Source organism: Lolium rigidum, chromosome 3 (genome assembly GCF_022539505.1).
Source record: "Lolium rigidum isolate FL_2022 chromosome 3, APGP_CSIRO_Lrig_0.1, whole genome shotgun sequence".
NCBI classification, from domain to species: Eukaryota; Viridiplantae; Streptophyta; class Magnoliopsida; order Poales; family Poaceae; genus Lolium; species Lolium rigidum.
Window position 1 is genome coordinate 172,672,300 of NC_061510.1, and position 11,265 is coordinate 172,683,564.

Consider the following 11,265-nt stretch of genomic DNA (forward strand, 5'->3'; position numbering starts at 1 on the left):
GTCACTACAGAAATTACTCTTTTTACCGTTTACCTACTCGAGGGCGAGCAGGAACTAAGCTTGGGGATGCTGATACGTCTCCAACAAACCTATAATTTCTGATGTTCCATGCTTGTTTTATGACAATACTTACATGTTTTGCTTGCACTTTATAATGTTTTTATGCATTTTCCGGAACTAACCTATTAATGAGATGCCGAAGGGCCAGTTGCTGTTTTCTATTGTTTTTGGTTCCAGAAAGGATGTTCGGGCAATATTCTCGAAATTCGAAGAAACGAAGACCCAACACCTTATTTTTCCCGGAACCTTCCAGAAAGTCAAAGGGGGACCAGAGGGGTGCCCTGGGGGCCCCACACGTGTGGCCGTCGCGGCCCAGGAGGGGGGCGCGCCGCCCTAGTGTGAGGTGGCCCCGTGGCCCCTCCGACTCCGACTCTTCGCCTATTTAAGCCCTGGAGACCTAAAAACGCGAGACCAATTGACGAAACTCCGTAAAGACTCCAGGGCGCCGCCACCATCGCGAAACTCCGTTTCGGGGACGAAGTCTCCGTTCCGGCACCCCGCCGGGACGGGGAAGTGCCCCCGAAGCCATCTCCATCGACGCCACCGCCTCCATCATGCTCCGTGAGTAGTTCCCCCATGGACTACGGGTTCTAGCCGTAGCTAGTTGGTATTATCTCCCCCATGTACTTCAATACAATGATCTCATGAGCTGCCTTACATGATTGAGATTCATCCGATGTAATCGGTGTTGTGTTTGTCGGGATCCGATGGATTGTTACATTATGATTAGTCTATCTATAAAGTTTGTGAAGTTATTGTTGCTGCAATCTTGTTATGTTTAATGCTTGTCACTAGGGCCCGAGTGGCATGATCTTAGATTTAAGCTCTATACTTATTGCTTAGATTGTATCTACAAGTTGTTTGCACATGTCTATGTCCGGAACCAAAGGCCCCAAAGTGACAGAAATTGGGACAACTGGAGGGGAAGACTTAGATATGAGGATCACATGTTTTCACGGAGTGTTAATGCTTTGCTCCGGTGCTCTATTAAAAGGAGTACCTTAATTTCCAGTAGATTCCCTAGAGGCCCGGCAGCCACCGGCTGGTAGGACAAAAGATGTTGTACAAGTTTCTCATTGCGAGCATGTATGACTATATATGGAAAACATGCCTACATGATTAATGATCTTGATGTTCTGTCTTAATGCTATTTCAATCCTATCAATTGCCCGATCGTAATTTGTTCACCCAACACTTGTTATTGGAGAGTTACCACTAGTGTAGATAGCTGGGAACCCCGGTCCATCTTTCATCATCATATACTCGTTCTACATGTCATTGGAAGTAGTATCAACTATTTTCTCGGTGCCATTGCTCTCATATTACTATTACTGCTGTCGTGTTACTCGTTACTACTGCTCTCATATCACCGCTACTTTCACATCACCCTTGTTGCTAGTGCTTTTCCAGTGTGCAGCTGAATTGACAACTCAGTTGTTAAGGCTTATAAGTATTCTTTACCTCCCCTTGTGTCGAATCAATAAATTTGGGTTTTACTTCCCTCGAAGACTGTTGCGATCCCCTATACTGGAGGAGGAAGACGATGACCTTAAGTAGAGGTGCGGTGAATCGACGCACCGTTGGATGAAGAAATTGTGAGATAGATGGTGTACACGTGGACAAGGGGTAAAAATGAAATTTCACTGAGAAGGGAAGGAACAAGGCGCTACGGTGCGTGCGCCGAGAAAAGTGGAGGACGTGTGTCCCCCACTTGCACGACGTGTCAAGTTGATGAGAAATTTGGGCCCGCAAGGCGAGAGAGCGCAGCTTCTCGCGTTTTCCCGATACAGTGATCGTGGCTATCGTCAGCAATGATGTCACCTTGGCAAAGAGAAAATCTCGGCTATGAAGCTTCTTAAGAATGGCGACAGCAGAAGATTATTGATTACTCCAAGAGCCTTTGGTCAAATACAAGTTTTTGATCAAATGCTCGGGGATACTCGAAACAATGAAACACTCGAGAATGACAAAATAGAAATGACGAGAGCCTATGATCAAATACAAGCATTTGCTCATAGCCTCGGGGGCTACTCCCATCGGGAGCGCTGGTCGCGCACCCGATAGATATGAAAACTTCGAGAAAGAAGGAAAATATAGCAACGTAAGGCGTTGAGCCTACACCCAAGCCATACCTGGGCATGGGAAGCCCGGCCCGAACGGCCCGACCCGACCCGGCCCGAAAATCCCGGGCCGGGCCGGGCTTTTTCTCTCTATCGGGCCGGGCTCGGGCCAACATTCTTCAGCCCGTAACTAAATCGGGCCGGGCTCGGCCACCGAAAAAGCAAATTACCACTAGATCGGGCCGGGCCGTCGGGCCAGCCCGAAAAATCGGGCTTTTCGGGCCGCGGGCCGGGCTCGGGCCGAAATTTGCTGAAAGTTGGTCGGGCCGGGCCGGGCTCGGGCCAAGGATTTCCCGTCGGGCTTTTTTCGGGCCAGCCCGAAGCCCGGCCCGGCCCGAGAAATGCCCAGGAAGAACCCAAGCACAAGTCCTTGGCTGTAGCCTCGGGGGCTACTCCCATCGGGAACGCTGTTCGCGTGCCCGATGAAATTATAAAAAAGGGAGAAGAAAGAAGAAAAAGTGAGCATATTTCGAGTTATATAAATAACTCTACATATACTCCCATCGGGAGGGCAATATAAGTCATCCGTTGACTCAATAAAATGTGTTATTCCAACAGCCGAAAAAGCACTCGACAATATATTCTCAGAGCGCCAAAGTTGCGAACGATCTCTAAATGCCGCAAAACTTTGCGAAGGTAAGACCCCAGATCCGTTCTGAGTGGCGTGGCGCCGTATCTGACGTCGGTTTGCTACTTTTTTCCGTATCAACAGATACGAAGAAAAATCCTAACGGACGCGTTAGGTACCCAATAAAATATGACTGGGACTCGACGAATGGTAAGACCTTAAGCGGCACTCCGTCGAAGTTTACACTCAGCATCCCGAGATCATGTCCAGGGACGTGATCTTGAAGTAGGTTTTTGCGGATTGCCACTAGAGCAGTTAACTAGTACCTGATCCGTCAGATGAACTAGCCCCAACTACCATTATCTGACTAGCCCCAACTACCATTATCCCTGTACAATATATAAATACGTATCCAAAAATATGTGATAAAGTTCGGCAAAGCTATTGAATGAATATAAAGTTGGAAATTTTTCCTGATTCTGCGATACAAGCAAAATCTCGGGGGTATCGACATAGGCATCCCCAATGGGCCTCGCCGAAGATGGTACCGGGGTTTATTGAAGGCCCACGACTCGAAGGATAAGAAGAGTCGGAAGCCCAAGTTACTATTAAGGAAAGCTAGAGTTGTATTAGGAAATAATACTTGTAATCTTGCGGGATGGGTTGGAAACCCTCCCGGACTCTGTAACTTGTGTATTACGAATCCCTCGGCTCCGCCTCCTATATAAGGGGGAGTCGAGGGACAAAGAAAGCATCGATTCATTGTCTCACAAAACCCTAGTTTTTCATATCGTCGAGCACTTTTCGGCTGAAACCTTCGAGATCTACTTGCCCTCTACTTCCGACTAAAACCCTAGTCTACAACTTGTAGGCATTGATAAGTTAATCTCTTGTTACCAAGATCATTCCAGCTGGGAGATATGGTGTATCTCAAGATGACACCTCAGAGGGAAACTGCTTTGGGACAGGGAAATCCATTGAAACTAGCATCAAAATGGTATGGACCGTTCAAAATAATGCAGACAGTGGGCAAGCGTGCTTACAAGTTACAGCTGCCAGAAGGCACCCTGCTCCATGATGTATTTCATGTGAGTCATCTCAAGAAGCACATCGGTCCTAAGGCAATACCGTCAACCAATCTACCACTGGTAACTCCATTAGGTATGATCAAATATTCACCTGTATCCATCCTACAACATCGACAGGTCCCAAGAAGTGCAGGAGACTATGATGTAGTTGTACCTCAATGGTTAATCCAATGGGAAGGCATGACAGAAGCCGAAGCAACCTGGGAGGACGCGAAATTCATCACCAAGATGTTCCCAAAGTTCAAGCCCTGAGGCCTTGTCTCAAGGGGGGGGGGCATCGTTAGGATCGCCTCATGACGCCAGGTGACAGACGACCACTTCTTCAGTTATCCAACAGTTCAGGTCGCCAGGCGAAGGATCCAACGGTTGAGAGCGTCCGAGTTTAAACTGTGTTAATTCCCGCATTAATCTTGTTTAAGCTTTGTAATGGCTGTACTTTAAACTAAGCGTGGTCCTGCTCTATGTTATAAAGGGCAGGAGTGGGAGGATGGGAGGCACGCTATGAATAAACCCTAAATTTCGTATCCGCTGTTATCTTCTTCCGCATGGCTACGCCACCGGAGCGCCAACTTCTTCCCCCTCCCTTCCCAAAACTCTAGTCAGTGAGCTCGGATCCTGACACGTTTGCAGGGCACGGCTTATCTTACCCCCTTCATCCAGCCTCCATCTGCAGCCAAACCATTGAAACGGGCGTCACCGAGCTGCCGGAAAGGGAGGGGAGCCGCATCGGCTGCTCCTCCAGGGTGAGCTACGGTGGCTTCCTCCGACCCCTCACAACGGCGGGCATCCTTGCCGCTGGAAGCAAAGACCCCAGCAAGGCAGCAACAATTCCAAGTCCGATTTCTTCTGGTACACAACTGCACCGACCTTCGGTAGCACAAAATTGAACATGGACATTCAGTTAACTTCGTAGCTGAAAATTGAACACAATACTTACTACTGCCTCCGCTCCATAATAAGTTTCGTGATTTTAGTTCAAAAAGAAATTGAGAAAGGAAAACCCGACCGTGCAAAATCTTAATAACTGAAATCTGGATGACATACACAAGCAAAAGTGAACTGTTAGCATCATTTCTCCCGTTGCACATACACTCAGCAAATGCAACAGGCCAACACTCAAATTCTGTCAAACTAAACAGCACCTACATGGCTTAATAGCAGAGCATAACTTTATCTAGTTACAATCATCACGTGCTCTCTCAATTTCCATCATTTCCATTGTGACTTTTGCTTACTAGTTACAGTCATCATGTGTTCTCTCTAGGAATGGAAGAAGCTTCACGCGAAGGATTTTTCCTCACAATGACACTTGGAATGCATGGATGGACTCGAACGGTCTGAATCGAAAACCCGGTTGACACCGACCCGTCATTCATGCAAGAGCTTGTACAAAGGATGAATCGGATACCTTGGATACCAACATGATTATTATACACATTTAGAAACGGACAATGGTTTACAATGTAGACTACAATTTTGAAACGATTTACAACGCGTGGTGAATATGAAACTTATTATGGCAACAACAGGTGGGGGGATCCTACACTGAATAAAAGTGAAATACAGATACTGGCTTCCGATCAATATACCTTCTAGGAGGGATGGTTGCACGACCTAGAATGCAATATCATGCTGGATATGTCGGAGCAAGACTGGGGTGACGATGTCCGGCGAGCTAAGCTGGGGGAGATGGCCCTCGGAAGGCATCACCTCAACGATGGAGTCACCGCCGAGATTCTTGTGCAGGTACTCTGACACCGCAACTGGCACTGCCAGGTCCTTGGTGCTCTGAACAATATGGCAAGGGACTGTGACGAGGGGGAGGAGGCTGCGCACATCGCTCTGGAATATCGTCTGGGCAACGCTCAGGGCAATGTCTGGACGGATGTTGAAGAGAGTTCGGCTGAACTCTTGAACTGCCACCGACTCCATGTCCCCTCCAACACAGAGTGGTGCAAAACCTGAGCACCAGGCCTTGTAGTTTGACCCCATTGCTTCAAACAGCTGATCAAGCTCTTCCTGCTCGAATCCCCCATAGTAGTCTGCATCATTGAGGTACCTATTTCGTCAAGACAGGACTGGTTATGTGACAAAAAAGTATATGCTCCATGATGCAATAATGATGATTCTCATAAAGAAAGGAAAATTCAGTTTATATATGATGTCACTGAAAGTCTATGAACAGAATTGTTTGTATTTCTGTTTGGCCAAACAAAACCATTAACTATGATCTAAATCTATATTAGTTTGGCAGTAGACCAACCAACCAACGAGATTTATTTGATAGGGAGGCTTCTGTTAGGGGTCAACATCTCAGGTAGTTCTGATCATACTCGGAGCCTACACTGAGGTGTTCTTCCTTTATCGCTTGTTTCGCCAATTTGATTATCGTGATTCGATAATCTGAGTGGTTTTGTTGGATTAACTCATACAGAGCACACACACATCCTCAAACATTAGCTCATAGGCCTATCTCGTAAGTAATATTATCTCATAATATCATTTACCCAAGCGTGGTATATAAATTTGTACAACGGTAGAACACTTCCAAACATTTTTATCTTCCTTGCTGCCAAGACTGAGACATATCAAGACATTCCGTCTATATGATCGAAGGTTCTGATAAAGTTCTGAACCGCCATTAAGAGTCACTATACCCTAACTTTGATAGAGGCTAGAGCAAAGGAAAATCCAATATTGGGAGTTTGGAACACATATTTCTTCCTAGCATGATGGCCAACCATGGTCAGTTGATGACAACAAATTTGCTTCCATTTTTTTCCAAATGTATTGGCTTCCATTTTTTAAGGAGGATTGCTTGCTCTGCAAGGTGTTCTTGTTCCTTGTAATCAATATGTTCCATGATACAAGAATGATGATTCTCATAAAGAAAGGTAAATTCAGCTTATATAGGATGTCACTAAAGGTTTACGAACACAGTTGATTGTATTTTTGTTTGACCAAACAGAATGCTCAAGTATGATTTGAATCTGAACTTGCTAACGACGTGGGATTTTTTTTTCAGGTTCTAAGACGAATTCAACGGTTCACTAATGGATTACCGGTTTTAGAGATAAATCATTTGAATTTTCATATTTAACAACTAATGGTAATGGTAATATAACGTACCAAATTGCGGAGACAGAATTCTGTCCAAACATAACAACATCGATCTTGTTTTCAAGCCCTCACCGAGACAAATTCAACGGATTGCTAATGGGTTAACAGTTTGTGGGGAATATCATCTGCTGTGCGGGGGACAAATGTGAGCAAGCAGGCTACTTAGATTCTCCGAATAATAACAACTATTCACATCCAAAGCGCAACCTTGTATGCCAGTTGGCAGGTAGCATTATCTTGATTTCTTCTCAACTAAGCTATTTATTAATATAAGATCCAACAGTTCAACACCCAACGCCCCTCTAAAATCTAAGTACTAAATTAAGCTGTGACATGTAAACAGATTTTTTGATATCCAGGTCACCATCGCCCATCAATGTTTTTGGAGTACAACTGGGAGAGCTAATCCTTTGAGGCAAGACCTCAAGATGTCGCCATCTCAATACAGGTACGGTCATGTAATAAAAATATATAGTTAGTTGAATTAGTGACGCCTAAGCCATGGTATGTCCCTAGCGAGCAAATTTCAGGAATTTGAAGCTGCCGTCTGCCCCCGAATCAAAAACTTCCCTCGTGAGGTGAATTTATTATGCCAAATCGATCGAAGCGAAAGCATAGGCTGTAAATGAAGCAACTAGCAAACGACGCTCTCGGAGCAGTCAAATTCCCCAATCGATACGATTAAGACCATCAAAGACACTGATATATGTAGTCAGAATCATACTATGTAAAAAAGAAAAGAAAGAAGAACCGTATGTGTAATTGGTCAAATTAAGTTGGGGAAATTGTTAAACGAATTAAGCAAGTGTGGACATGGGAGAGAAGGATCTTTGCGTACCTGGGAGAGGCGGAAAGGAGCACGAGCTTGGAGAAGAGGTCGGGCCTGGAGATGGAGGCTAGCACGCCGATGACGGCAGAGACGGAGTGTCCGACGTAGATGCAGGATGCGACCCCGAGCTCCTCGAGGATGGCGAGTAGGTCGAGCGCGTATCCCTCGAGCGTGGCGTAGCGTGTGAAGTCGAAGTAGTCCGGGTTGGTTGGGCCGGCGCCCATGGTGTCGAAGAGGACGACGCGGTAGTCGGCGACGAGGTGCGGCACGAGGTGCTTCCAGACGGACTGGTCGGTGCCGAAGCCGTGCGCCAGGACGATCACCCCGCGCTTGCCCTCCCCGACCACCCGCAGGTTGTGAGCCTCCTCCACGATCCCCATGGATTTGATAGATGGTTTGGTTTCTTTTCTGGTATGCTCTGCTCTGCTTTGACGGGGTGCGAGGGAGCAAAGCGAGGGAGGGCGGCAGTGGGAACAGGATTGGTGGCGGGGGTTTTAAGGCGGGCGGCGCAGGGCAGGCGGCAGGGGGTGTGGACCTGATTCTGCCACTCGCGGAACGGGACCACCGAGGCTTTGTACTTCTAGCGACAACTGGCTTCAACTTCGATCGTGACTTGCGGTTTGAGGGGGGCCTGTTATTTAAGTTTCAACCTCAAATTTTAATTCAAGTTGCACATATTTTAGTGAAACCCAGTGAACCGGGCATAATTCACTGGCCAGTCTAGTAAACTATCAGCTCAAATCCAGATACGGTTCGAGAGAAACATGTTACTCAAGTTTTAACATCGAGGAGAGAGGAAACAACTCACATGGCAGAGAGGAGACAAGAAATAGCTAACTTGATTTGGAGTCTAGCACAAAATCAGGGCCAAAGAGATCAAAACAAGTCAACTGAGGGAGACATTTCATGTATGTACACGGGAGGAGTGGGTTGTAATTTGAACCAAGGTTTAAAATAGCGTACTAAATGAAATAACGTCGGCCTCCTTCAAACACTATGGCCGCTATATCGTGCTAATTGCGTGCTATATTTTAAATAGCGTTTAAAAAATAATCAAATATGGCCTAAAAATAAAAGGTTTCGCTAAAAAGGTTGAATATTTAGTCCAAAAAATGACCGAATCATACATACATAACCACACATAACAAATAGATCTCCAATTTTTCAGAAGACTAACATCAGCATTCTACAAAGCAACAACATAGTATAAATTATTTATAGCGCACTATTTTAAACCTTGATTTGAACCATCAAAGATCATAGTTGCAAAGAGGCATCCCTAGCAGGCGGTCGACCACCCATTTCTTTTGGGCAGTCAGATTCGGACATCAACAATGATAAAATTGCCGCCACCTTATTCTTCCTCAATTCTGGTGAACCGCCCTCCACCAACGGTCTAACCGTCCGCCCCCACCGCCCCACCTTGCGTCGAGCATCTCATCACTTGACCACCGCCCCAGTCAGCAATCCCTCTAAACCCCCTCTCTCCACACTCTTTCTTCTCCAGAGCCGGCCATCGCGCCCCCACCCACTCCACCAAGTTCTTTTTTTCATCTGCGCCTTGATACGTCCAATTTGCATCACTATTTTATATCATAATTTACTATTATTCATTGATATATTTCATATTTAGAGGTGATATTTATGTCATTCCATCTATTTTTGCATGTTTGATGATTATTGGAGAATTAACCACCGGAGCCAGGAATCTGCTGGAAAAATGACCGTTAAGGCACCATATTTCTGAAGACCAACAATTCCCAACAAAGATACAGAAAATCATATTTTTCCAGATGACGGAGAAAGCCAGAAGGGGAGGTCGAGATGGGCCAGGGGGCTCCAAACCACCCCTAGGCGCGGGCCCACCCCAGGCCGCGCCTAGGCATGGCGTGGCCACCCTGGCCCACTTCTGACGACGCCCCCTCGCGTATTTCAACCCCTGGGAAACCTACGATCGGGGGTGTGACTAGAGAAATATTCCGCCACCACTACGGGGCGGAGAACCAGAGAGAGAAAAGCTCTCCGTCAGGCTGAAATCTGCCGGAGAGAGGAGATCGTCGCCATCGCCACCGCCATCGAGCTGGACTTCATCGGGATCATCATCACCATCATCTCCACTACCAGTACCATCATCACCGCCGTTTCCACGCCGTTCCGCTGTAACATCTTGGGTTTGATACTTGTCTAGTTCATAGGGGAAACTTTCCCGGTGTTGATTACTCCTTGTAGTTGATGCTATTGAGTGAAACCATTGAATTAAGGTTTATATCCAGATTGTTATTCATCATTATATCACCTCTAATTATGATCCATATGATGTCTCGTGAGTAGTTCGTTTTGTTCTTGAGGACATGAGAGAAGTCATGTTGTTAGTAGTGGAACTGTGTTGAATAATATGCAATGATTTAATATTTAAGTTCTGGTGCTATTCTTCTAGTGGTGTCATGTGAACGTCGACTACATGATACTTCACCTTTATGAGCCTAGGGGAATGCATCGTGTATTCGGCTACTAATTGTGGGGTTGCGGAAGCGACAGAAACCCAAACCCCCGTTAGGAAACCGGTGCACGAGGGAGTGTAGGATCTCAGAGTTTAAGGTTGTGGTTACATTTATCTTAATTACTTTCTTGTAGTTGCGGATGCTTGCAAGAGGTATAATCACAAGTATGTATTAGTCCAAGTATGGGGTAGTGCATTAGCATAGATTCACCCACAGAACACTTACCCAACCATTGAATATTATTTAGCTATGTGAAGTGAAACCACTTGACGTAATTTTCGTGTGTCCTCGGGAACGTTTGGTCATCATAAGTACAACAATTGGCTTATCCTTTGCTATAAAAAGGATTGAGCCACTCGCTGCAATTATTACTACTGCATTTTATTTACTCGTACTTTATTTATCTGCAATACCAAATAACCCTGCAAACATGTTTGCTAGTGTTTACAGTGAATCCTCGATCAAAACTGCGCGTCAACACCTTCTGCTCCTCGTTGGGTTCTACACTCTTATTTATCGAAAGTACTGCGATACACCCCTATATTTGTGGTTCATCAAGACTATTTTCTGGCGCCGTTGACGGGTAGTGAAGCGCTATTGAAGAGTGAAATTGGTAAAGGTAACTTTTCTATAAGTTATGTTTTTATTTTATGTCTGCTACTGATTTATTTCATTATGGAGGCGTCTCTTCTTGACTCTCTTTTTGGAATTACTACTAGCACTGTTACGGTAGTAGATGAACCACCGCGTGCTCAATTGGATCCTTTTAAAATACCTATGAAAATTATTGAACGTGTTATGAATAACTGCTATTATGGAGATGGAACTATCCATCCGGGTGATCATTTTCTCTTTATACATGAATTATGCGAGTTGTTCAAGTATGCATGTATCTCAATGGACCAAGTTAAGAGGAAATTATTCTCTTTATCACTTAAAGGAAGAGCTGCGGAATGGTATAATAAGATGCTGAAGAATG

The 11,265-nt window shown here is 45.5% G+C and overlaps 1 protein-coding gene across 1 annotated transcript; it reads right to left on the reverse strand.

The window, feature by feature from the left end:
- Window positions 1-5,245: 5,245 nt before the first annotated feature.
- Window positions 5,246-8,260, reverse strand: LOC124702704 (probable esterase D14L). Its single transcript, XM_047234858.1, has 2 exons — window positions 7,795-8,260; window positions 5,246-5,895 (listed from the first exon to the last, which is right to left on the reverse strand). Exons 1-2 carry the CDS (start codon window positions 8,163-8,165, stop codon window positions 5,451-5,453), a joined length of 816 nt encoding a protein of 271 aa, XP_047090814.1. The 5' UTR covers window positions 8,166-8,260; the 3' UTR covers window positions 5,246-5,450.
- Window positions 8,261-11,265: the final 3,005 nt, after the last annotated feature.

Excerpts from the sequence above, each read along its gene's own strand:
- LOC124702704 (XM_047234858.1), bottom strand. The coding sequence starts at position 8,165 with ATGGGGATCGTGGAGGAGGCTCACAACCTGCGGGTGGTCGGGGAGGGC. Across the intron at positions 5,896-7,794 it reads CTCCTTTCCGCCTCTCCCAG|GTACCTCAATGATGCAGACT; the intron begins GTACGCAAAGAT and ends TTGACGAAATAG.